The 26136-nt window shown below is 35.5% G+C and overlaps 1 protein-coding gene across 10 annotated transcripts in view; it reads left to right on the forward strand.

The window, feature by feature from the left end:
* Positions 1–9584: 9584 nt before the first annotated feature.
* The window catches only part of POSTN (periostin), a 29935-nt gene continuing 13383 nt past the window's right edge, over positions 9585–26136 (forward strand). For 3 of the 10 annotated variants that reach the window (XM_079297564.1, XM_079297566.1, XM_079297558.1), the window contains exons 1-16: positions 9601–9783; positions 11270–11368; positions 15259–15323; positions 16310–16467; positions 17077–17241; positions 18048–18194; positions 19096–19237; positions 19838–20050; positions 20211–20345; positions 21776–21924; positions 22400–22536; positions 23294–23424; positions 24018–24148; positions 24316–24418; positions 24793–24860; positions 25412–25457. In XM_079297564.1, the coding sequence (XP_079153690.1) occupies positions 9662–9783; positions 11270–11368; positions 15259–15323; positions 16310–16467; positions 17077–17241; positions 18048–18194; positions 19096–19237; positions 19838–20050; positions 20211–20345; positions 21776–21924; positions 22400–22536; positions 23294–23424; positions 24018–24148; positions 24316–24418; positions 24793–24860; positions 25412–25457 (2011 nt within the window). In that variant the 5' untranslated portion in view covers positions 9601–9661. Of the gene's footprint in view, positions 9784–11269; positions 11369–15258; positions 15324–16309; positions 16468–17076; positions 17242–18047; positions 18195–19095; positions 19238–19837; positions 20051–20210; positions 20346–21775; positions 21925–22399; positions 22537–23293; positions 23425–24017; positions 24149–24315; positions 24419–24792; positions 24861–25411; positions 25458–26136 lie in introns of all 10 variants that reach the window. The other 7 variants (XM_079297561.1, XM_079297563.1, XM_079297559.1 and 4 more) reach the window with 5 other exon arrangements.

Consider the following 26136-nt stretch of genomic DNA (forward strand, 5'->3'; position numbering starts at 1 on the left):
GAGGCTAAGACAGATATTAGCCATTGGAAAAGCCACACAGTGTGAATTTCCAAGAACCAGACCAAAGTCAGAAGATATTGCTGATGGCACCTTCAGCAATGAGGAGTTTCCTAAACTCAGCATGCATGTGGCTCCCCAGTACACAGGACTTCATAAGCTGGGTCATGCCCTCTGTCACATATCTTATGTCTATACCCACTTCAAGGATTGTTTGGTTTTTTGTTGTTTTTTTTTTTTTTTATCTCCAGTTCAATGTTAGCAGCCAGAACTTTAAGGCAAGTCTGGGTAAGCTGTCAACATGAATGTGCAATTGCTCTGGCAATGGCAAAAAACCCCACATGTAGTCACAGCTCTCCATAAATGCTAGCAGTATGTTTAAAAGTCTGCTATCAACTTTAAATACAGTATGGACTGATTATAATTTATTCTGACAGCCTCATTCTCAAACTGTATGTCTTTATTTTACTTCACTCTGGAAGTCTTCTGGGCTTCCCTAAAGTGCATGTAGATCTATTTCCTTGCCACTTCAGCCATCATTTCTCTGCCGAGGAGAGCTATATTAAACAGAAGGAAGACTTAAGTGCCTTTAAGCAATGGTGTGACAGAGGTCAAAGCAGAATAAGCAAACCATTTGGAAGCACTGCTTAAAATGACAGAGTAAAGCATTATGTTTTTCAGTATTAAACTCCATGCCCACACCATCTGTTAGAAAGATCAGTCTTAATGTCCCCAGGGCTGTTCTCCCATTTTTTGCTCATTATGCTCTTTAACTCCAGGGTTTAATTACAGATGGGAGAATTATCATATCCAAATTAAGGCCTGTGTGAGCAGAACATAGGAAGAAACTCTAAATTAGTTTAGATATTAGTACTAAAAAAGAAACCTTGGAGCTGATGATTACTCATGCTGGAGTTATCTAGTATTACTCAAGCTATAACTGGGGATTATTGTTCACTTTGAAGCATCATAAGACATAATATTGACCAGGTATTGCTCCATACATTTTTGGTAGCATGTTTACATCAAGGAATGATTGTGTCAGATATATAAATCTGAAAAAAATCAACAAGCCTCATTCTCAGGGGAAGGGGGCACATGGTGCATAGATACATATCACATGTTCTCGTGGATTGAAGTAATCCTTACAGTTCTCAGGTTTTATCAACATCATATAGCTCAGAGAATTTTCCCCTAAAATAGGGGGGAGAGGGGAAAGAAAAGCAGCAAAAAAACCCCAGAAATTCAGTCTCAAATAACCTCTCCCTGAATAAGACATTTTTTCTGCACTGTGTAATTGACTACCATTATACCACTGACACAAAGGTTTGACCCCATATTGGGGCATCCTACATTCCATAAGTTCTCTTTCAATCTCTCAAAGTGAAACTTTGGCCATACATACTGTCAGGTGCCCTAGTCCTTACTTTGAAATAGAGGAGTTCTGGGATCAGGTTTTCAAAATAATTTAACAATGCATAGTATTCCAGGTAGAATTCTCCCTATGTGTGAGAATATATCCTCTAATTTGCTAAAAAACTTTAGCAATTTTTTTCACTCTGTGATTCAATGGGGTATCCATTGAAAATTAGTGGAGTATGTAAATTTTTATTTTGTCCCTTGTCAGTTATAACTAGATCCATAAACTGATTTCTCTTTGTATTTGTAGAGTCTAAGATCCTACTCTTTTCCACATCATAAACACTAAGCAATGTTAGCAGTCTGATTTTTTTAAGAGCTGTAGGCACTGGTTATTTGCTTGGATAGCCTCAGGATCATTCAGACACATAATATTATCATTTCCTGATATTGACAATCTACAGCACTCAGTAGCTATGAAGTGAGAAAAATAGGTATTTAAGGAGCTGTTTGCTATGGGTTTAGTAGTTTATTAGATAAAATTTCATTAAAATCAGCATATTCAGTGAAGTTAAAATTTATTTAATGATTTGACAGATTGGTACCATCTGTAGCATGTAATTTATCAGTAGAGCCTGTACTGCAAAATGTATAGACTCAACCAATCTCTCAAACAATCTGGTATAAATTTTTATGTACAATCAAAAAGGAAAATCAATTCCTCAAAACAAATAGGTCTCCTTTTTCAGTAAGTATCTTCAGGGAAGATATGGCATCCAAGTATTCTATAGTACAGTACAATATTTACTATTTTAGGTGATATGAGAAATGATAAAACTTATATTTTTCCAGATTTAGAGTAATCAAATAGTAATTCTGTTCATCAGCAGTCATTCCTATACACAGATCTTTCCGTGAGCTTTAGTTAACCTGATTTTTATTTTGCTACATCTCTGATCTTCTGAGGACATGAGTGCTTGTTTTATTCCATGGTTTTTACTTCTAAAAGCCAGTGTTACAGTCCAGCTCCTATTAACTGATCTTTAGTGTGGCAAGAGCTCATCTGATAGTAAAATGCTTGCTTGTAATAAATGCTGCCTGCTAAACAAGTAATCCATGTTACTGAAAAATGTATCAGGCAAGGTCTGAATCTACCTATTGTACATTTTCTCACTGGTTTGACACCAATGTTGATGCCAGCCCATAGCAATGAGCTGTGTAATTTCTTTATAATTTCTAGTGTTCTACAAATATCACAAAATAAGTAAGACTCACTCAAAGTCATGGTCCTTATGACATGAAGTGACCACTTGAATGATTTATTCTTGTTTTTTCACAATATATTCACCCTCTAGGGTGAATATATAGGCTTATTGCAAAAGATGGATTGGTAATCAATAAGTTTTTTCTGAAGCTACGGGCCATTCATTAAAAAAAAAAATTATTCTTTCATTTTATTCAGCTTGATTCTGAATAAAATAGCCCCTCCCCTCAGTGACTGAGATAAATAAGGTGTTTCAAAAGCCACTGGATTGTATTGCTATGGTAACTCACTGAACCAGTGAAATAATAATTGTGTGCCTGACATTACAAGTAAGTGTTTCATTTTCTCTCCAAAATACAAAACTGATATCCTTGATCTTTTTCTTAAATCTCTACCCATATCAAGGAGAAAATCAATTTTCTCTAAACTTGCAGCATTAGATCTACTGATTTGTCAAGGGAGATTATATTCTGCATGATTTTGTTTGATTACTTTTGCCTTGCAAGTCATAATCTTTAAACCAAACAAAGTTTCAATTTAATAATAAAAGATACAGTAGGTGCCACTTCCTATGAAAAATCATGTATTCTAGAAAGGACTGAAAATAAAACTGAAGTGCAAATGTGCAGAAAACTGCATCCAAATATACATGTTTTGAAAATTCTAAAATGTAATAAATGTGCTCACATGACTTGATGAAATGAAATCTAAATTTGAAAGTGATATCCATCTACTAGGGCAACACTTTTTCTGTGTGAAGTTAAAAACAGGTTTGACTTTCTTCAAGCTGGTTCTTATGATCTGCTTTAGGAAGGGGACATTATTTGTATTTTCATGCCATCTTAGTCCTTCAGAAGACAACCCATGTGTTTTGAAATATTCATGGTGAAGACAGTCACATGTTTTTGTCACAAAAACATTTAAGTTTTGACCTTATCACATTGTCTATGAAAACTCAAATCTGGCCACATTTGCGGGTTTATTCGTTGTCCTTTGTTTTATGCACAGTGCAGGGTCTCACTGATATAAGACAATACCTCAGCACTGAGCTCTTATTAGTAGAGATTTTTATTGATCTTACTAAGCAAACTCATCATTTTTTGAAAGTTAAAACCTTAAATGCTTCAGTTCCTGGGAGAGGTGTTTTGTTTCCTGGAAAAGTTAACATGTCTTAAGCTTCTCCAACTCAAGGTGCTACTTTTTGTAGTGAATATTATACAGAGAATCCTTAATTTAGAACCCATACTGGGACTTTTTTCCCCCCATATTTACAGTCCTGTAGCCTACTAAAAACTTCCTGAAATTTTTGCCATGAGCTATAGCTGTTTGTAGAAAAGAGCCACCAGACAATTGCCCTGTTCCCAGACAGGATGTCTAGAATCAGTTCACTGACTTTTCATTTCAGCTCTGGGCAGTAAACAAAAACTTGAATGTCAGACAAATAGTGAGCCTGGTATTTTACACCATGTGAGAAACAGGGGTCAAATCCCTCCCTGTTCAGTTTGAGGGGAAGCTTTGGCTTTCCAGTAGCTCCTGAAACTCAGATTTTAAACTGTGTTTCATAGTCAACCCTGTAAACTGAATTATATTAAATTTGAGATATATTTTTCAATTATTAAACTTATATCTATTTCAATATTTATCATTATTTTATCAGAGCTCATTCTTGCATTCCGTTTCACATCACTTCCATTTAAAAAAATTATCCAAACAAGAAGTAATTTTGGATTTTGCTAACAACATTAATGATTCTGTTTCCTGAAATCTCTGAGAATCTGACAGATAATGCTCAAAAAACATCATGTAGTTGCCTAGACCACTTCTTTTTTTCCACATTGAGCTGGCACTACATTCTTTACTTAACAAAAGCTCTATGTTGTTTTGCCATGTGCTCTTGAGAAAAAAATCAATAATAAGAAATAATTTTAATGTCAAATCCATTTCCCTTGCATACATACATACACAAGCTCAAACTGAGCAAGTTAAGTTTTAAAGTTTCACTACACCTCAATTTTGGTAATTATTATTTTCATATCTTCTGGAATACTTTCTTTCTTGTGTTTAACCTTATAGAACCTGGAAGTATTTGTTTCTCTTTGAGCAACTCCTAAGTGTTTTTATATTACACTTAGTGTAAAGCAAAAAGCTCTTTTATTATGACAGTGTTATTGATCAAAGCCTAACTAAAAAGATCTCTTTCATTATAAATAATAATCATTAATTCTCATGTTTTTCACACCACACACCCACCATACCACCACATCCACAAATTCCAGCATCTTTCTTACAGTTTTGTTTCATGTCTTTGTATGTTCTAGGTTTCAAAGTCTGGCTGTTGCAGGAAAGACTCATGGCATTCAGGATTATACAACTTGTAAATAGCAAGAAGCTTAGAATTTTGCCTTAACTTGGCACCAGCCATCATAAAATTCAAACCAGAAACAGCAACCATTTATATAGTATGCGTATCCTGGGGACCACTCTTTAGTGTTCATGACAATACAGACACTGCAATAAATGACCTTTTGATTAACTAGAAGTGTGATAGATTTTACCTGCACTAGAGTAGTTTAAATGACCTTTGAAATCTCTAAAAGCTTTCCAGCAGAGCAAATAAGCATTTAATTGGGTCATTTAGAGTGCATGCTGCTGACAATTTGCTGTCATTTCAAGCTCAACAAAAAATATATTGCTTGCGAAATAAACAGTAGTTAATTCACTAAGTAAATAAACTGGATGGCACGGGCAAACTCACAGGATTTTTCTTTGTTTGCTTGTCTATGGTTTTTTCCTTTAAGCAGGAAATAATAGAGAGTATAGATACAGAGTGTGGTTCATTATCATACCATCTAATTCCAGGGCAACCTTAACAAATTAGTGGTGCCCAACACAAACACCCTTGAGGCTTCCCCCGTGTCTTTGGGATCCTCTGCTACATTCTCCTGCTGCCTGAATAAGTTTTTAACTCCCATTGATTGGCTCCCTCAGCTCTTATCTCAGTGTTGCACTGACACATGCCACATGGTTTACAAGCACAAGAAGCCAAGATTGTGCTTGGATAATCCATAAATTGGATTTTATCACAGGCTGCCTTGTCAGAAGACGGGCTCATTCTTCAGGAAGAAAACAACTGTTTGCCAATGGCAACAGCATCACCTGCTGTCAGATGAGAAGTCAACATTCCTTTTTGCTGATGAGTAAAGCTAATGCTTATTTAATTTTTCAGGGTAGCTGAGCTAAATGTGGAGATCAGGATTGAGGAATCAGACCATATAATTCGTGCTTATACTGCTAGATTTTACAAAATTTTGCCATGTACACATTACAATTCGTATGTTGGGATTTCTAATGTCACATTGACACAGAGAAAGCAGAATATTTTGATGTTTGGAGCTGTAGATTTTTTTTCCCAAAATGCATAAGAAGGATCAGTCCATACAATGAAAAGCTTTTGGGAGATTTATTAGAAGCAATCCGTCCCTGGCTTTGTAAATCACCATAAAATATTGTTTTCTAAAGAAAAACAGATCCAGAAATTGGCATACAGGATACTTTAACTCCTAGTTTAGAATAACACCTAAGACATTGCATTTCAAATTTAATAACTATGCATAAAAATTACTGAATGAATTCATAATATACAAAAACTGAAGTATGTACAGGGTATTCTAAAATATTAGGATTATTTCTTCTTCCATCAAAATTTGATTATAAAATAGCACTTTCTAAGAGATCAGGTTGATTTTAAAGCTTCTATTGACTTGTTTAAAACCAGATACTTACAACTTCTGAGGATATCCAAAGATGAATGTTTCCTTACAATATTGAAGTAACCAAAATATTGACTAGTATTTGTAGTTCTGAATCACCAGAATGAACAACTTTGAGTCTTCCATTCTCCCTTTCTCCATTTCTTCTCTTCTAAATTCAGATGGCTTTGAGCTATCTTCATGTTTCTATATCTAGCAGTACTTTCTGTGGCTTAATTCCCTTATATGTTTATATATACATGCTATGTCACACACTCTCTGGGTGATGTCATGGGGAAAATAATATTAAGATATTTTGATAAACCCCTTAGTGTTGCTAAAACTTAGAAAGACAGACTAATGTACAGAATAAGTTTAGTTATTTGAAAAAGGTGGAAATATGAGGAGAAAAAGTATTTGATAATGTGTGCCAAATGAAATTTCAACTTTAAACAAAAATTATTTATATTTCAGGAGTAGAATCCTTTTTATGAATTCCTGCAGTAAATGACCAGAGAGAATTAAGTCCAGAATTAACATTGGCTTCTTTTGAATCATATTGCTACCATGTTGAGATTTCACTTTTACAGATTAGCTGCAAATTACTTATAGGCAGATGTTTCTGTTGCTTCAATTTGATGCAAAAGAATTTATTCACAATCCTAAATATTTGAATACAAAGAATTTGGATCATATAGTTAAACTAAACCTCTTCAGGAATAATAAAAAGGATTGCATATCATACAATAAATTCTTAGTATAAACACTTAACACAGGTTTCAGAAAATTACTTTACAGATTTCTCTCCACTAGAGGTCTCTAGAGAAATACAATATACTTCAGAATTGCAGATACCTTAGACTTTGCTTCTTGACATTATTTGCATGTCCTGGAAGATAAAAATTAACATGTGTTCTATTCTTGTTTCAGTTATTTCTTTGGATAAACTCTTTCTGTTCTGGATAATAAAGATTCCTATTACTACAGCAATAATTCAAATCCATTAAGTGCTTTAATCTATTTTATAATTATGCATGGAAAAAAACTAAGGTGGAAGCTTGGTGGGGTAGTCAGCCCGCTAAATAAACAACAAATTAAAATCAATAAAGTAGCAATAGACACAAGAGAATAAAGCATTGGATAACCAGAGCAGTACTTTATTTGGCAAATTATGAAATGGTTACTCTGGTGTGCAGTTCAGCAAGCAAAATAGAACTTGGGTCCAATATTGTTTTTGATATCTAGTTTAACATAAACAAAAATGAAGAATAAGATTCATATAATTGGACTGTTTTTTCTTCTTTATGGTTTTCGTTTTGCTTTGCTACTACTAAAAGTTTTCAAATTGAAAATGTGCCATTTTTATTGGGTTGATGTTTTCAAGAAAGCAATCTCCACCAAAAGATAAGCTTTATTCATTTTAGGATCTGTGCATTTATAAATCACTCACCAGAATAATTCATTCAGGAATTTAGATATTTTTTCAGGAAATGAAGCCTGTGTTCATTAAATTATTTCCTTATGCTACTTTATTTCAAGGAGCTTTACCTCTGTATTTTCTATTTTTTGCTTACACTTGTCCCATTAAATATATTAGAATGATGTCCCTAGGCTTGTTGGTAAGTGTTGTATATTATAGATTACTGGACTCAATGCAGAGAACAAATGGGATTCTCTGAGATTTCGGGTAGGGTCACTAATCAGAAAACTGGAAAACTATGGAAAGGAAAAGGTTTGCCCTTCTCACATTGCTGCATCATTAACTGTGGTGGATAGCTCTGTAAACAAGAGCTCAGTGCATGCAGCAGCATTAATTGCTACCTATCTTTTGGTGCTACATGATAAGTGTGGAAGAGAAGAACCTGAGCTATGCTGAGATCTCAGAGATGAGGGAGGCACTCCTGAGAAGACAGGTTACTGGGACAGTTCTGGGACTTTCTGAAGTTTTTCAAGTTAATTTTACAGTGTATCTTCTGTTTCTTTCACCTTTAAATTGAGAGCTGCAACTAAGACCAATTAGCAGCTTGAAATATCACAGCTAGACATATTTATATTAAGAGGTATATTTCTCAGAGTATTTCTTGCTGCAAAGACCAGAAAGAAATGAAAACTCTGAGAGGAATAAGAGTATAGCACTGATATTCTCCTAAAGCTTGTAATGTGAAATCTCAGAGTTGATCCATCACCTCCATCAGGGGATCTGTCAGCAAGGTTTCAGACAAGGAGCTCATACATCAAGAGATGCTGACACTTCCATGAGCTATCTTGAGTTTTTTGTAAGTTGGGTATGTAGAGGTCACAATAGAACAGATGCCCACATACCATTTAACCAAATGTCCCTGCACTTAATCATAGAAACCATTAATTGTTATGCAAACATATCTATATAAATGGCAGCATTTTTTCCTTGACATGAAAATTTCAAACTCCTGGGTTGCAGTCCAAATACCAACTGTCCCTGGAGCCTTAAGACTATCCCTTCACAGGAGGCTTGAGCCTGTCACTTCTGCCTCAGGTTCCTCAGTAACAGCTCAGAATTGCATTTGCCATTTACTGTACAAGAGGCTTTGAAGGAAAGATACACATTCAAATTTTCAGATGCTCTGTGATTTTGATATATATGTTCATATATTACATAATGCTCAGAATGAAAGCATTGTGTAACAGCACTTGTTATCATTGGAATAAAAATGAATATTTAAACTTGTACTAGAAAGATTACTTCATAATCAGAATGTGTGTCAATACAGCTTTTTTTTCTCAAGACAAAAATGCTATTTCAGGTTATTGGCAACTGTATTTGAAACTTTCATCAACTTCACCAGCTAAACAGCTCATAGCTGATAACTGTGAGGACATGGAAAACAAAGGAAAGCAGTGCAGTTCTTATGGGAACAGGCAACATCTTCTTCTGGGTTTGAATAAAACCACACGCAATGATCATGACCTCTGGATGCCTCAGTGCTATAAATACTAAACCATAAGTCAAAGTCTAAACTTCTCAAACTCTCTGTTGTTGTGTCAGCAGAATAAAATGTTAAGCCTTTTGTAATAAGGAAGAAATTAATCAATTGGGGATTAAAATAAATTATTTCTATCGCTAATGTATGATACTGATTTAAGTTACTGAAGCTGGCAGCAAAAGCTGCTGTTCTAAGGGGGATGGAACAAAGTTTCAGGTTGATCCTGTGGTCCCCTCCCACCACCTTCTAACATGTATATAAACTGTCAGCTCTCAGACCTTTTGCCAGTTCTCTCTTCTAGACTTGCCAGAAGCAGCAGAGGACTAAAGATGAAGATCTTTTTCTTATTCACCTTTTCGACTTTTTTGTTGTCTGTTTTTGAACCAGCAGCTGCTTTTGCTCACTATGACAAGATTTTAACTCACAGTCGAATAAGGGCACGCGACCAGGGGTAAGTAACTGGCTTTTATTTCTAATTTTAAAGGAAGCTTGTTAATCCTTAGTGTCCCTTTTCTTCTGGCATTATATTACATGTAATGTTTCACTATTAATTTTTACTGTCATTCAAGTAGAATTTTATTTTATAATTCATTTTACAATATTTTTTTCCTGAATAATAAGCTTTTCACAGAGTTTTAAAAGGAGACAGAATACTGTTGAACTTCATAAAATGGAAATAAATCTAAAATAATCACTTCTCAATGGATAAAATGTGATTCAGAATCCCCAAAATTAATTATTAATTTCAGTTCATAAGTATTGTAATGGGATATCAGAAATATTTAATGTATACTTTCAAATTTTTGCAGAGTCGATAGCTACCCACAGTATTTGTTCTCTTTATTTCATCCTGATGAAAATCACGAACTCTATTTAAATGTTTTCTAATATGGGAATATATCCTGAGAATCCTTTGTGAAACTTCAGTTCCCACTAGAGCAATGCAGTAAGCTGCTCAGCAGGGCTTCCAAAAGGCAATGCTTACAAGCCAGGCTGCTTGGAGACATGGAAATAATTTGAACAGCTGGTGTCAGGAAAACACATGTGCCTAAAGATATTTTCCTCTAGTCTTCTTAAGCAAAAACATTCTGTGATAAAGAATTGTTTACCATCCTATCTTCCCACTGCCTGCTACACACATGGTTTCAAATTTTTTTTAACTTTTCAAATAAAAAAGCTCGCTGACTTCCCAGTGATGTAATGTATATATTCTAACTTCTGAACTAGTGATTTTTTTTAATTGCAGAAGTATAAAAAATTAGAGATTAACTTCCCTTGCTTCATGGAATTTGAGCATAAGAAATTCATCTTTGTACACCACCATGCTAAGGAACACGTATTCCTCCTCTGAAATCTGTGACTCCTTTTATTTACATGCCAATTTACCCTTTGGTCCCCAGTAATTCCCAGAATGTTTATTTAGGTGCCTGCAGTACTCAAAATGGCTGGTAATCAAAATACCTGATTGATTTACAGAAGACAGGCCTTCCTTCTACATAAAGAACAAGGCACTTTTCTTCCCCATCTCCCCACGACCTTCAGCTGCACAGATGTGCAAAAGATAAAAACTTTAATGAAAAGAGTCTCATGGTATTCATTGGTCCCTGGTGGCTGGTAATTCACTTCACAGGGGGAAGGGGGAAGTGGATATTGAGGCTTGCCTAGGCACAGCTGGTGATCTCTGCCCATCAGAAACACAGGGTCAAACCAGAACGAAGGGGAAGCTTCTGTCTCTGCAGGGAGGGTGGACTTGCCAAGGAATCCAGCTGGGCAGTCCCAAGAGCTTGCACTGTGGCTACTTCAAAACACACCTGTCCTGGGAACTGAAGCCAGATGTTAATTTCTTACTCAACAGGGAGAGTATTTGCTACTATTTCATGTAGTATTTTTCATGTACAAAAAACTTATTCTTAAAATGTTTCTCACTGCACCCATAGCCCAAATGTCTGTGCTCTTCAGCAACTTATGGGAACGAAAAAGAAATACTTCAGCACGTGCAGAAACTGGTACCAGCAAGCCATCTGTGGAAAGAAAGCGTAAGTATGCTCTGCTTCCAAACTATGCTCCATTGACTGAGGTAATAAAAATGTGCAATTAGAAAACTCATTTTCTCCCAGACAAACAAACTGTTTATAGTTCCTATTAGAATCTTTCCCTCTCCTCCTCCAGGTGGCATTGCAATACTGACTTCCTCTTTCCTTCTCTGGGCACACTGCAAGCCATCCAAAATGCTTCATCTTTTCAGTACAGTCTGCCATACTACTGACAACTTTGGCACTCAGTTTTATTCTACCGCAGACACATCAGGAAGAAGGGTATTTCCTGAAAATGCTTTGAGTGGAACTTGAATATTCTCACAGGCAGTTTTGGAAAACAACTTACTTCTGTGGTTTTATTCCTAGATAGATGTCATGTCTTTGCTTGAAAGAAAGTCTGCTCTCAAAATGAGTCTGAGGGAACTCATTACTTTGACAAGCTCCAGAAACAAAAAGTGTTTAGCAGTGATAGACAACTTCATGTGTTAGGAAATATAGTTTGAAGCAATGGGCAGCTTATATTCATTGAACTGAAGTCCTGTGGTGACTTTGTTCTCCTCATGACTAGAAATTAAAGGATTGTTAATTGCAAAATATTTCACAAATCCTGTGCAAGGCCCCAAGAAGTCTCATGCAGCCAACCAGAGGAAGGCATTGAGCAGTGGGACTGGGTGGATTTGGTCATGATAGTCTACACAAAATTACCACTTGCCCTTCCCCTTCCATTTAACGCCCCTACCATTGTACAAGCACTCACAGAGCAAGGCTAGATGAGGAAAAGGATATGTGTGGGAATAAGTTGAGTCATAGAACTCCTGAGGGTTGTTTAAGGGGTTTTTGTGGTTATAATAAAGCATCTGTTATAACTTAGTCTTAGCCATTAATGAGTTTTATAATCTGCATCCTAAAACCAAAAATACAAAGACTAAAGCGGTTGCTCCAATAAGAATGCTAATCCAAAGGACAGCAGCTCTTCTCATGTCAATATCTCCAAGTTAACAAGTCCTCCCTAACTTATTAAATTGTTGAAAGTTCTTACTACGTGCAATTCCTGTTTACAATGGGAGTGCAACATACAAATTTCCTAAAATCAGCATTTGTTGTACCAAAATTCTTTCCACTGTTTCTCAGCAGTATTTTATCTCCATGCCAGCAAGAAGTAGAAACAGATGAGTCACAGAGCTGATTTGAATAAACTGAAAACTGGCCCTATTAGCCAAGAATAACAAGGATTAAGGTAGTGCTGTTCTGTCTTTTTCCTTTGGAATATACTCCTTTTGATGAAGTCAGGACAATGTTGTATTAAAAAAAAAAGACAATAACAACAACAAAACCAAACAAACAAACAAAAAGAAAGCCAATCAAGACAGATGCAGAAACAAACCTCACCAAACCCTCAAGAATGAAGCATTGTTTTCTTATCTGAATAATTGCTTTCTTCCTTCTTTCTGCCACAGGCTTGTACTGAGCTAGTAGGGATGCATATGAGGGTAATTTCTGGTCTGGTCTGGTCTGAGGTGGCACTTTCTCTGTGTGCTGTGCCTACACACAGGTACTGAGGAACTGGATCTTGCACCAAGTTTTATTTGGTTCCAACCTTATTGTGTAATGGTGCTCCATACAAACCTCTTTTCTCCCATCCCATCTTTCTTACTTTTTGGGCACAGCTAAAGACCTTTTCAACTGCAGAGAACCGTAAGGGAACATAAATAATAACCGAAAAGAAGTTTTTGCATAACAAGATATGTGGTAAAAAAGGCACTGATCTTGTAATGCTTGGCTGAAGAAGCATTTTCTTCTTAACTATGTTTTTCAGCCAATTTTCTGTCTTTGATTAATTGTATCGTTGTTGGATGTGGTATGAGGATTAAACTTGCCATGTCTTACTCTATGCTTATAACTCAGCTGCCTCTTTCCTTTTTCCAAAGGCTAATTAAACTGTAATCTTTCATAGCTTCCCATGGGATGAGGGGGAAAGATTTTCTATTCCAGGGAAGGAAAAAATATTTTCTCATGACAAAGCAGTTCACACAGTTGGGAGAACATTTTGATTCCTATGCTGCTACACATTTTTTAAATCAGATAATCATATTATTATGTTTTTATTATTAGCTTTTGGCAAGGATGCAAGAAGTACTAAGAAAAAAGGTTAGCTTAAAAATCTGTGGCCTAAATTTTATGCTATCCATGCATTCCCAAGAAATAGCCTTCAGTGAATTGCTTTAAAGAAATATATGTTCTAAAATAACTCTACAAATACTTTCAATATATGGCTTCTCAGTTGAAAATATGACCATGGCAGAAGGGTGAATATGTCATGTATGTATATGCATGTGATGGAATGAAGAAAAATATTTTCATAGCATGGAGAAATAAAAGACTGTGTTTAAAAAAGAAATAACTTTCACCTCCTCCATCAGATTGCTCTCTTTAATGGAATGATAATCCTCACTTTTCCAATCATGCTGTTTACTATTATTTTTCTTCCAGACTACTTTATTTTGACATCCCTTGAAGTAGTTTGGATATTGAAGATATTAAGTCCAATTTTTCATTTGAATAAGCTGTTCATTTTAATGTGGTTGTGGTTAAGTTTTTGTAAGCTTTAAATTACAAAACATGAAAGAAATGTACTCAGCTGTCACCAAAGATTCTGCAAATTAAAAGCTGGACTGTAGTGATTAAAGACCCAGTAAAAACCTTCAAGGAATTGGTGTTCAGAACTTTTGAACTGCCAGTGTCAGCTACACCTATAAAATAAATCTATTATGTAAAACATTGATGTCATTATGGTGTACCATATAAAGTACAATGTACCATATTTTGAAAAATAATATGTGAAGTTTAATGTATTAAATTACTTCCAAGGAGCCAAAATTACCTCTGTGATAACTTTAGTGAATTTGCATTTTTCTGTAAGAGAGGAGAATTTTTCGAACAGGTCAATGGTAGTACTCTTATTTCTGTCTGTTAATTAAGAAGACATTATGTCTTATAAGAAATACAATGTGAAAATGTACATTATATTATAGAATCATCATTCACCCCTGGTTTTCAGTTGTGTGCAGCTTAAGTGTATTTGAGAATGAGAGTATTTTATTGACATAATTATATAACACTTCCTGGCCCATGACAATGCTAAACTCTCTGCATGCTGTGATGACAAGCTTTTTAAACTCTGGCTTTGATTTCTTGTATTCTGGTTTTCATCCTCACATTTACCTGTGTTACTTTCCTTTGTGTTTTCCTTCCAGTTCTTCCAGTGACTCCCTTCTCTATAACCAGTTTTATATTTCTTCCTAATTAGTTCTCTCCCTCATTCCTGAGCTTCTTCAAATTCTTGCTTGGAAAAAAGAGGCTCTCTGATTCCACTTTTCATCGCCATACAATGCACAGGACCTTCTCTGAAATGCTGGTTAATCCCTATAACCATTATGCAGGTGATCTCATGAAGCTCTGTCACTTTAATTTCTGTTCATTTAAATTTGTCTTTTTCCTTTACAACACTTCAGCTAGAATTTTATTTTAATATCCTCATCTTTTTTTTTTTCCTCATTCAATGTCATAATCTGTTCAACACTCAATAGGTAAATCAATGTTCTTCAGCTGCTCTTCTAGTTGCATCTTCTTTTGGTAGCTCTATATGAGTACCATAAGCCTGACAATATTCCCTCCCAATGATTAAATTTAATGATGGCAGTCATTCTTTAAATTCAAAAGCTTTACATTTAGTAAAATATTATCAATTTATAAAAAAAAAAACAAGGCTGAATAGCTGGAAATATGTGCTAACAATGAAAAATGGATAATAATAATTAAATTATGCTTAGCTAAAATTATTTTATTTCTCCTGTATATTATTTAATTGTGCTTTTGTCTATATCCCACAGAACTGTCTTATATGAGTGCTGTCCTGGATATATGAAGATGGATGGTATGAGAGGATGTCCTGCAGGTACGAGTTTATCTTCTTATGGATTAGTTGGCATATGGAAAGAATTGCAATTACAGCAGAGTTTCAAAGGTGGTCATAATGAGAAATTATTGCCTCTCTCTCAGGAGTACTGACCAAGAATGCACAGCTTCATTTTCATGCATCAAACACAGTTAAAAGTCAACTAGCACTGAAGAGTCTTATAGCCTTTATCAAAGAAAGAGTGAAAATGAAGACAGAAATTATTAATCTCTCCTGTTTACACGTTCTGCTTCGTAAAAATAAAACTAATTGCAGTAGAAAAGAGCAGTATGAGAAGGAATACATTTCATGGTTTTTGAACCCTATATCTGAAATTATCCTTTTATGTTCAATAATGCAGAGTTCAGTTTGTTTAAATTAATTAATCTCTCTTCAGATACTGACATCAGGATGAGATCAGCCACACACTCGAATTTCCTGTTCTTCTCCATAACCATAAAAAGAGCCAAGAACCATTAGATTGCATGCAAATGTCTCACTTCTAGATGCCTAAAATTAGGAGTGATGAATGCTGTTCTCATGAAGCCGTGTTTTAACTGGGAGACTATAGCCATTCTTACTGTCTGGATGAATCAGTAGATGCATAAACCAGACACTGGAAAAGAAGCAAGAGGCCTCACAAAAAGAATTCTTGTCCTTTGTGACTGAATGAGACCCACTCCACTGAAATTTTTGTGATTGTAAATGGACAGCCTCCCATTTCATGCTGGGGTGATACAAAATGCAACAGCTCTTCTAAAGGAAACTTTACAATATTCAGTATCGTTTGAACTAATTTTTCATTAAGAAAAACACAACCATTTTTGAGTATGCTGACAATGAAATTTTTTATCTAAACATGTTGTTTAATACTGACTTAAACAGTTTCAGAACTATTATGCATCCAAAAGACACAAAGAAGATTCGATTGTGATAAAGTGGGGGACTGAAGAGTTTGCAGTATGCTTACCTCGTGTTTGTTTCAGTTGCTCCTATTGATCACGTCTACGGCACGCTCGGTGTTGTGGGAGCCACCTCCACACAGCGGCACTCGGACGTGTCGAGGCTGAGAGGAGAGATTGAGGGACGGGGATCATTCACTTTCTTTGCACCAAGCAATGAAGCCTGGGACCAACTAGATTCAGTAAGTGTGTGTGCCTGTCTGTGTGCATGTGAGTGAGTTAAGCTTTTTAGCTGAAGCAGCTAGCGTGGGATAAATTAGATTGAAAACAATGTTGAGATTTTAGACATAGAATGGCATAATGCAAGTAGTAATGAAACAATCTACATGCTTAACACACATTTATGAATCTAGAGAGGATTTACTTTCAGGAGTACTAAGCAACTGTAATAGTTTCTTATTTAAGCACTTGCATGACACCTATTATCATTGATAATTTTATTAACATAGTTTCAGGGAAATTCCTAGGAATTCCAGCAGCTGCATGATATATGGCTGTACATTGTCAGCAATTCAGGTGTCCTTCTTTAGTAATGATTTTAACTAAATAAACATTGAATTAAAGTTTCTCCAATGACTTGTCTGTGATGAAGCCTCATCTTCCATTGGAGAGCAAATCAGACTTAAAGATCATTTAAGGAGAACCAGATTTATAGGAATCAAAATCGTCTTCCCTAACAGATACTGAATATGTTGAAAGCATATACTAAGGTAAAACAATATGTACATCTTTCTGAGGGGAAGAATGCTTTGAAGCTTCTAATTAATTAAATTCCTTTTATTTTTCTTCAGGAAACTCACAGGAATTTGGTTGACAACGTAAATATTGAACTGTATAATGCTCTTCACCACCACATGTTAAACAAGCGCATGTTGACAAAAGATCTTAAGGATGGCTTGACCCTGGTGTCTATGTATAATGGCCAGAAATTGCTTATTAACCATTATCCTAATGGGGTAAGACTATTCTCTTTTTTTCCCCTGATGTATTTATTTAATTGCGACCCTTATTTCTCTTATTTCCTTATATAACTAAGAAAATATATGATCAAAATTTACCATCTACCAAGTCAGTTGCTGCTGCCAAAAATATTCTGTTGAAGAGCTTTTGACTGCTGTGTAGGTTAATCACTAAGAAAGAATGAGTAAACTTTGTGCTGTTAAGAAATCAAAGTTCAAATGAAAATTAATTTTCTTCATAAAAGACAATGCCTTTTGTGGTCAAAATACATGATCATAATAAAATTTGACAGAAAAATCTGCTATTTTCATAGTTTTGCTAAATAATATTAAAGCAGAACATTTATTCTAATTTGAGTGCCTGGTAGGAGCATTGAAGGTTGTAGGAAACACACATCCCTTATTTGGCTAGGAAAAAAAACATTTTTATAAATGTTAGAAACCGCCCAGTTAAGTCACTCATCCTTGTTGTCTTAAATGCATCAAAATGTTAGTTTGTCTACAGGTTGCATCACTAAAAAGCGATAAAATCACCAATATTAGCCAGATAAGAAAAGCCAAATCAGAATAATTGCAGTAAGCAATTAAACATGAATATGAAATCAATGTAACCTGAATTAATCTGCTGCTATCTTTCCAGAAGCTTAGTCAAACTTTCAAATCTTACAAGGCTTTGATTCAAATTTTGAAAAGAACTCACAGAAATAAGAACAGTGTATACACATTGCGAGTCTGTGAGTCAGGTTGCAAGCTTGTGCTCAAATTAATGTTTAATCTTCTCCTACTTGATTCTTCAAATGCAGGTTGTTACTGTTAACTGTGCCAGGATCATCCATGGCAATCAGATTGCTACCAATGGTGTTGTCCACCTTATTGATCGTGTCCTGACTGCTGTTGGAAATACCATTAAAGATATCATTGAATCTGATGAGGATCTTTCATCATTTAGAGTGAGTGGACAAAAAAAAACAAAAACCTCCTCTCTGTTTATTTAAGGAGGGTTTCCTTATTCCTTTTTAATTTCTTTATGATATCTGGAGGTAAGAAGGGTTAGCTCAGTAAGTGAGAGAAATAAATTAAATTAAGAGCTCCAGCTAATATTGCAAATCTAGCTATAAAAAAAGGCAAGATCAATAGGACAGAATGTGTCCCTGTACATAAAACATTAAAAAACATTAGAAACATAAAAAAGTGTTCTCTTCAAGCACTGAGAAAATGAAATGCTGGCATGAACTTAGAGTGTCTGAACAATTGAACAATTGCAAAATGGATGATAAAAAATGGTAAAAATGCCAAATGCATTTCAGAACCTCATAGCAAGTTTTAGAGCACCAGTAGATGCACATAAGAAGGATTTTTCTTACACAGAGGAAGTATGATTAGAAATTGTCCAAGTTCCTAATTTTTTCATCTTCTGAAAAATGTGTCTGCACAGTGCAATGGGATTTCAACCTGCATATTTAAAAAATATGCCATTGGTTTGCAAACAGCTGTTATCCTTTTCCATCTTCCATCTCCTTAATAAATGCAAAAAGGTATTTTAAATGAAAACGCATAAACATGGAGAGGATCCTCTGAAATCTCTCAAATCCAGTTCATGACAGTTGCAAGCAACCATATTTAATCTCCTTAAAAAAAACTTACAAAAACCAATACTTTCTAGATTTCAGTTAAAAAAAATTCTCTGCAATTATATTTTTTCATCTTTCTATAACATTCATGATCTATCTTTTCAAAGCACAATGATTTCAGTCTAGCATTCAAATATCTGTGGGCATGAGGTGAAACTAGACAGAAAATGTATTTTGGTAATATTTCAAACAATCTTTAAAAGAAAAAATTGTATTTTAGGAATCTGCCATTACATCAGGTGTCATGAATATTCTTGGAAGACCTGGTCATTACACACTCTTTGTTCCTACTAATGAAGCTTTTCAGAGACTCCCAAGGGGATTTTTTGAAAGAATCAGGCATGACAAGGTGGCTTCTGAAGGTATTTAAACTTTTTTGCAAACGAAAAATATGTATGAGTGGATCAGGAGGCAGAAAATACATTATCCTTATAGCTCTGGAATCAAGCACCTCTACTTTCATGTGTGTAGGAGGAGTTATTTCTTCTGCTTCTAATACTTGCCTGAGGATAGAAAGTCATTGAAAACTTAGTCTCCAAAACGGTCTTAAGGGAACTGTGAAACTATAGGCACATTGCCTTTCTAATAGTTCAGCTGCGTAGGTCTGACAGACATTCCTGTCCTTAGAAACAGGCTATCAGAATATGAAATTCTTTCATACCTCTGCATAGCCTATGGAATTTTGTACTCATAGGTCCTTTTGGAGCACATCATATGCAGTCACCAGCAGATTGTGGCATTACCAATTTAGTTTTAATAATATAGCGGATGCCAAACAGTTTGAGCATAAACATTGTTTAGAGGCCTACAGTATCATTAAATTTAAATAAAGTGCCTGTGAGTGAAATTAATTAAAAATAGTGTAGGTGGAATAATTTATACCACACGATAAGTAAATTATTTGTATATGAATATGTTTCCAAACACCTACATCTATTAAATTCCTGCTCTTTTCTCTGCAGCTCTCGTGAAGTTCCATATATTAAATACTCTGCAGTGCTCAGAAGCCATCACAGGTGGTGCTGTCTATGAAACCCTGGAAGGAAGCACTATTGAAGTTGGTTGTGATGGTGAAAGTCTGACTGTGAATGGAGTGAAAATGGTGAAACGCAAAGATATTGTGGCAAGCAATGGTGTTATCCACTTCATTGATCAAGTACTAATTCCTGATTCTGGTCAGTGATGTGTTTGAAAAACTTGTTTCACTGAAGATAGTTTCAATAATTTTACCCAGATTCCCTCAGATATATAGTTCTGGATAAGCACAGAGAATCCAAATGAGGAATAAGAAGATGCTGTGTGTTAAAATATCTTTTCTTAATTCTTTATTTGCAGCCAAACAAGTCATTGAGCTTGGAGGGACTCAGCAGACTACATTTATTGACCTGGTGACACAGCTAGGATTGGCATCTTCTCTAAGGCCAGAAGGCCAATACACTCTCCTGGTACCTGTGAATGGTGCTTTCTCAGGTTAGTAGCCCTTAAAGATTGTCAAAATAAACAAGAATGTATGCTACTCTGACAGTTTTCCAAATAACCCCCAGTACTTGTTCTCAGTCTCACTGCAAGAGCATCATAGACAGAATGACTTCATCCTTTCAAAATACATACCTTGTAGAAAGAAAAAACAAGCCTAACCACCACACTGCACAGCTTGTTTTCAGTCATGTAATTTGCTAATGGACATAGTAGCACTAAAATGAGACACAAAATATAGAAAGATTGTAGGAATGGAAAGATATCAATGAACTGCAAGTTCCCTTAATCTTTACATCACTGCCATTAGATTTGAAACTTATTTATTCTCAGAAACTGTATGCGGAGACAAACATCCACTCGATCACTCCCCTCTTTCCCCCACTCTGGGGTGGGGAAGAGGATAAGGAAAAAAACATACCTTAAAAAACCTCATAGGTTTGGATAAGAGCAATTTGAAAAGTGTAACAAAGTAAAATAATAATATTAATAATCCTAATATTACTAATAGTAATAATAATAATAATAATAGTAATAATAGTAGGATAATTAAAACCTGAGAGAAAAAGGTGATGCACTATACAATTACCCACTACCCAGCTGACCTATGCCCAGCCAGTGACTGGCACCTTCCAGCTAGCTTCCTCGAGTTTATGCACTGGGCAGGACATTTTAAGGTATGGAGCATCTTTTTGGTCAGTTTGGGTGACCTGTCCTGGCCATGCCCTCTCCCAGCCTCTCATGCACCTGCCCACTGGCAGAGTATGGGACACCGAGATGTCCTTGGCTGAGGGTGAGCAGTGCTCACGAACAACATCAGGAATAACATCAGCATGTTATCAACATTATACTGATACTAAATCCAAATCTCAACACTCCTAGGAGGAAAATTGACTCCATCCCAGTTAAACCCAGGAAATACAAGGAAGTTAGTATTTATCAGTACATTAAAGCAGAGAGAAGCTGATATACTGTAAGACAGGTGATTGTATATTTGCAGAGGTGACCTCATGGACTTCTTGCCTTTTCTCAAAGAATCAGAGTGGTTGTCTCACTACCATGGAAGAAAATTGGATAGATTTTAGGTGTACATGTAGAAAGGACTAGTTCTAATGCAAACTATAGCAGTAATTCAGAAGATGGAGCAGGCCCACATATCAATCATCAGACATATTATAGTAATTAATCATGGTTGTGTGTAGTGGCTTTGATTTGCTAATACAAACTAGCACATTGCACCAAAAGATCTTGACTGAATTTGAGAAATGGTCAGAAAAATTTGCTTTCTGTATACACAGACCTGTCCACGCTTTAACTCAAGCATATCAAAGAAAGATTCAGTATTTCCAGATTATTTTAACTTTATTTGAGTAAAAATTCACTGTATAAAACTACTATACATTAATATCTAAATGGCTTTTTAGGTGACACCTTAAGGCTGGATCAACGTCTTCTTAAAACAATCCTGCAGAATCACATCATAAAAGTGAAAGTTGGGCTCAATGAACTGTACAATGGACAACAGCTGGAAACAATTGGAGGAAAACTCCTTAGAGTCTTCGTGTATCGCACAGTAAGTGAATGAGTCTCTCTGAAAATACACATCCAGCTATGAAAATGGAGAGTCAATAAAAGGCAAAGCTGAGTGAAACACCCAGCATTTACCATTATGACTATCCAGCAAAAAATCCTTAAACTTTTAAGACAGCAAAAAATGAAAATCTGATCTTTCTCAATCTGAGCTTTGTTTGCATGGAGAGCTCTTTGGGGAAATGCAACAGAATTTCAAATTGGGTGCTCAGGTAATTACAAATTTTTAAAGCTCATTTTTAGAACTAATTAAGAACATTCTAAAAGGAAAAACACACACAAAAGATCAAGTTTTTAAATAGTTGCAATGTGATATTTTATGCTGTATTTTACTATTTCTGCTTTCTCAAGCAATGCCAAATTTCCTGGCAAGAACACACAATTTGATTGTAGGAAACACATATGCTTGTTTTTTTTAACATTGTGTAAACAGCTACACTTGTTTCTATTTCAATAAGGCTGTATGTATTGAAAATTCATGCATGGTCAGAGGAAGCAAAGAAGGAAGAAATGGTTTTATTCACATCTTCAGAAAGATCATCAATCCAGCGGAAAAGACATTGCATGAAATGCTGAGGAATGATAAGCGTTTTAGGTGAGTAGCAATATTACCAGAACTGAGATTTTCCTGCAGAAGGTAAATGTATATACAGTTTCTCAGCTGCTCTGAGAAAAAGTTTTGGCCTGTGAGCATGTGAGTTGTTGGGGTTTTGAGAGAGGGATGGCAGAGAAGAGTTTATTATCTACACAAACAGCATAAAAGGAAAAAAAATGTGGTGGAAGAAAAAGTGTTCTCCTGCTGTATGCTGAAAAGGCTTCCACACTTCCATAGAATGGCTTTTTATGGCCCAGGGGGTTGCAAGACACTAGAATGAAGGGACTATGAGGAAAGAAGGAATTGAAAGATACATCCTGAGCTATAAATGCAACAGACTCTGGAGTTTTAACTAATGAGTGGTACAATTCCATATGGGTGCAGCAGGACTGCATACCTTTCCAGTACTTATTTCCTGCAAGTATCCCAATACTCCTAGAGCAAGAACTATCCTTTGCATCCTCCTTACATCTGTTTGATCTGCAGCAGTTTTTATGAGACAAATCCTGCTCTGATTCAGGCTGTCAACAAGTTTTTTTTCAAATACTTTTTTCCCTGTCTGCTACTTTTAAGACTGTCTTTTCCTATTTTTTTTTTTTTTCATTTTTCTCTTCTACTATCTTTATGTGTGGGAAACAGTGAAAGTGTTTGAAAATTGGAACACCATCAGAAATGGGGAAACTAAGTACCTGGACCCAGTTATAGTTACCACGTTTCAACAAAATGTATTTGGGGTTTGTCTGTTTGTTGTAAACAGCATTTTCCTCAGTCTGGTGAAAGCTGCAGATTTGGATGATCTTCTGTCACGGCCTGGACATTGGACTCTCTTTGTCCCAACTAATGATGCCTTTAAAGGTTTGACTGATGATGACAAGGAATTTCTGATAAGTAAGTAACATAAAAAACCCTGGAATTATAAGCATAGTAAAATTGATTGGAAAAGGGACTAATGCACCTCTCACACAAAAGGTGTCTGCTGAAGCAGTTTACCTTTTGCATTGAGCAGGTCACAGTAATCCCCTAAACTATTCGCTTCTTAAGCATAGAGAAAATGCCTTTTTTGGAAAGAACTCCAACCCCATTTTTAAATTTAAGCTTCACTCTTCAATATCTTATTCCATAGTGCAGCTTCCTTCTATTATTTTTGTCTTCAATTCAAAACTTAAATTGTTTCATGGTCAATGCCATATTGGACTAATTGTGTAGTTAACAAGACAATTTTATTTGCCCTTCTGCTTTTCAGGGGCCTTTATGCATAATTTTTTCTGTCATTTTGACTCAGTTACTTAATGCTTTCCTTGACCCCCATAATTTTTTTACAGCACTTTCTTTTTTCTTTGTGCCAGATTACTTTATAGAATTCTGCTTGAATTCAAGTCTGTGTGAGTCCTTAGAATTCCCACAAAGAACTATCCTCTGACATTTTATTTTTATTCCTACTCTTTTTTTTTTTTTTTTTTTTTTTTTTTTTTTTTACATAGGAGACAGAAATGCTCTCAGGAATATTCTTCTTTACCACTTGACAGAAGGAGTTTTCATTGGAAGTGGCTTTGAGCCTGGTGTAACCAATATTCTTAAAACCATCCAAGGAGGCAAACTCTACTTGAAAACAGTTAAGTATAGAAAATGTCTCCCTGCTACAGCCTTGGAACAGAGATTTGATATTCCATGTCTATCCACATTATAGAATGACATGCACTTCTCCAAATGTTATAATAAGATTTGGGGTTGTTTTCTAATGTCTCTGATAGCTTGGGCTCTCTTTTGATCCTTTGCCAGGTGGATGATGCCCTTCTGGTTAATGAACTGAAATCAACAGAATCTGATCTCATGGCAACAAATGGTGTCATTCATGTCATTGACAAACTCCTATATCCAGCTGGTGGGTATTTAATGAAATTTGCACCCACACTTTTAAATCTGTTTGAATGTTGTGTAACTGCAATAACTTTTAAAAGATAATTAATTTAAAGGTACAATTCCTATATGGAATTTGAAACAGAAAATTTACTTCAATGCTTATTTTGTGGAAGAACCTTGTTTGAAAACTTGGCAAGATTTTGAAATTTTATTAAAATAGAGTATATGAAAGACAAGACTAGTCAAAGACAAGCTTTTCTGCTGATAAAGAATACTATATATCAAGTATGTGTTTATGTGATTGTTTGAGAATGATTGCATCTCCTGATCACTGTAAATCAAAGTAAAATGCACATATTTGTATATTTCCTCTTATATGCCTGCTTCTTTTGTCAGAACTGCCAGTTGGAAATGATCAGCTGCTCACAATATTGAAGAAGTTGATTAAATACATTCAAATTAAGGTATTCTTTCAGTAATTATCCCTCTGTATTTCTGGCAGGATCTGTGAAACTGAGCACATTATAAGTAATAAGTGATCCTCTGGTCCTTTCTTTCTTCAGCAGACAACACATTTGATAGTTCCCAGTTATCCAAATATAATCATGAATGATACCCTGCACTCAACAGTTAGGTTTTTCAATGCCAGACAATTTTAGAATATTTGCATTTGGATAACTTCAGTGTGAATTAGTCTAAATCTGCTCTTCAGTTCACTTTATCAGTCTTGGAAAGCAAAGCACTTATTTGAAAAAAATACTGAGTGACTCAATTCTTATGCCATTAAAGCCAGCAGTATCAATAACCTGTGAAGAAAGGTAGACATCCTTGTCTACTCAGCTATCCTCTTGAGACTACATTCTCCCTCAAAGATGAATGAGAGAACCTAGACAAACAGCATCACCTACCCTTTAGGTCAGGGAAGCAGTGAATCCTACCCACACTCACTAGGAAACTATAACGCAAGTGCTACTTTTGAAAAATTTTAAATAAATTGCTTTTTTTGTTTTTATAGTTTGTTCGTGACAGCACCTTCAAAGAGATTCCACCGACATTTTACAGTAAGTTCATTTTAAATACTTCCAGATGTTTTGAATATTGGTTTTTAAGTGGTGCCAATTCCAGTTTGGAATTGTACATCTCTTTTTCAATAAAGAAGAAAGCAATTTCTGGGAAAGTAAGATGTGCCAATGAAGAAAAGGAAGAGAAAGACTCAAAGTAGAATGTTTCTGGCTGCTGTGCTACTGTATTTTTTTCCTTTCCAGATGTGTGTCTGGAAAGTAACCCTGAAATAAGCTGTTCAAGCTCTTGGGGTAGAGAAGATACATATGGAAAAGATTGTTTTTCAGTGTTTAGGCAAGGTTCAGTGCTTGGTGCATAACAGAGTTGTATCTCTTTCTAAGATGCGCATTGACTGTGCACTGAGATACTTTCTTTCTGGTAAATATTTACAGAGGGACAGAGTGTACCTCTTGTCTCTGTCTCCTATATGTGCAAATACGAGTCTTGAATGGGAGACAGTTGTTCAGAATACTTTCTCTTTAGGGAGTAAATGTAAAAAACCATCCCTTTTAGCTCTCTTGCAGCCTTTCTCAGATTTGGGTTTGATTTCTGAATATAGAGTATGTGTTGAAATGAGCTGTTAGAAGAAAAGTGTCTGCTGTAACTTTGTGAGGCAATATGAATTCAGACAAATGATTAGTTCCGATGGAGTTCTACCCATATTTCACAGTAGAAAGT

The sequence above is a fragment of the Erithacus rubecula genome, assembly GCF_903797595.1.
Source record: "Erithacus rubecula genome assembly, chromosome: 1".
In the NCBI taxonomy this organism is placed as follows: Eukaryota; Metazoa; Chordata; class Aves; order Passeriformes; family Muscicapidae; genus Erithacus; species Erithacus rubecula.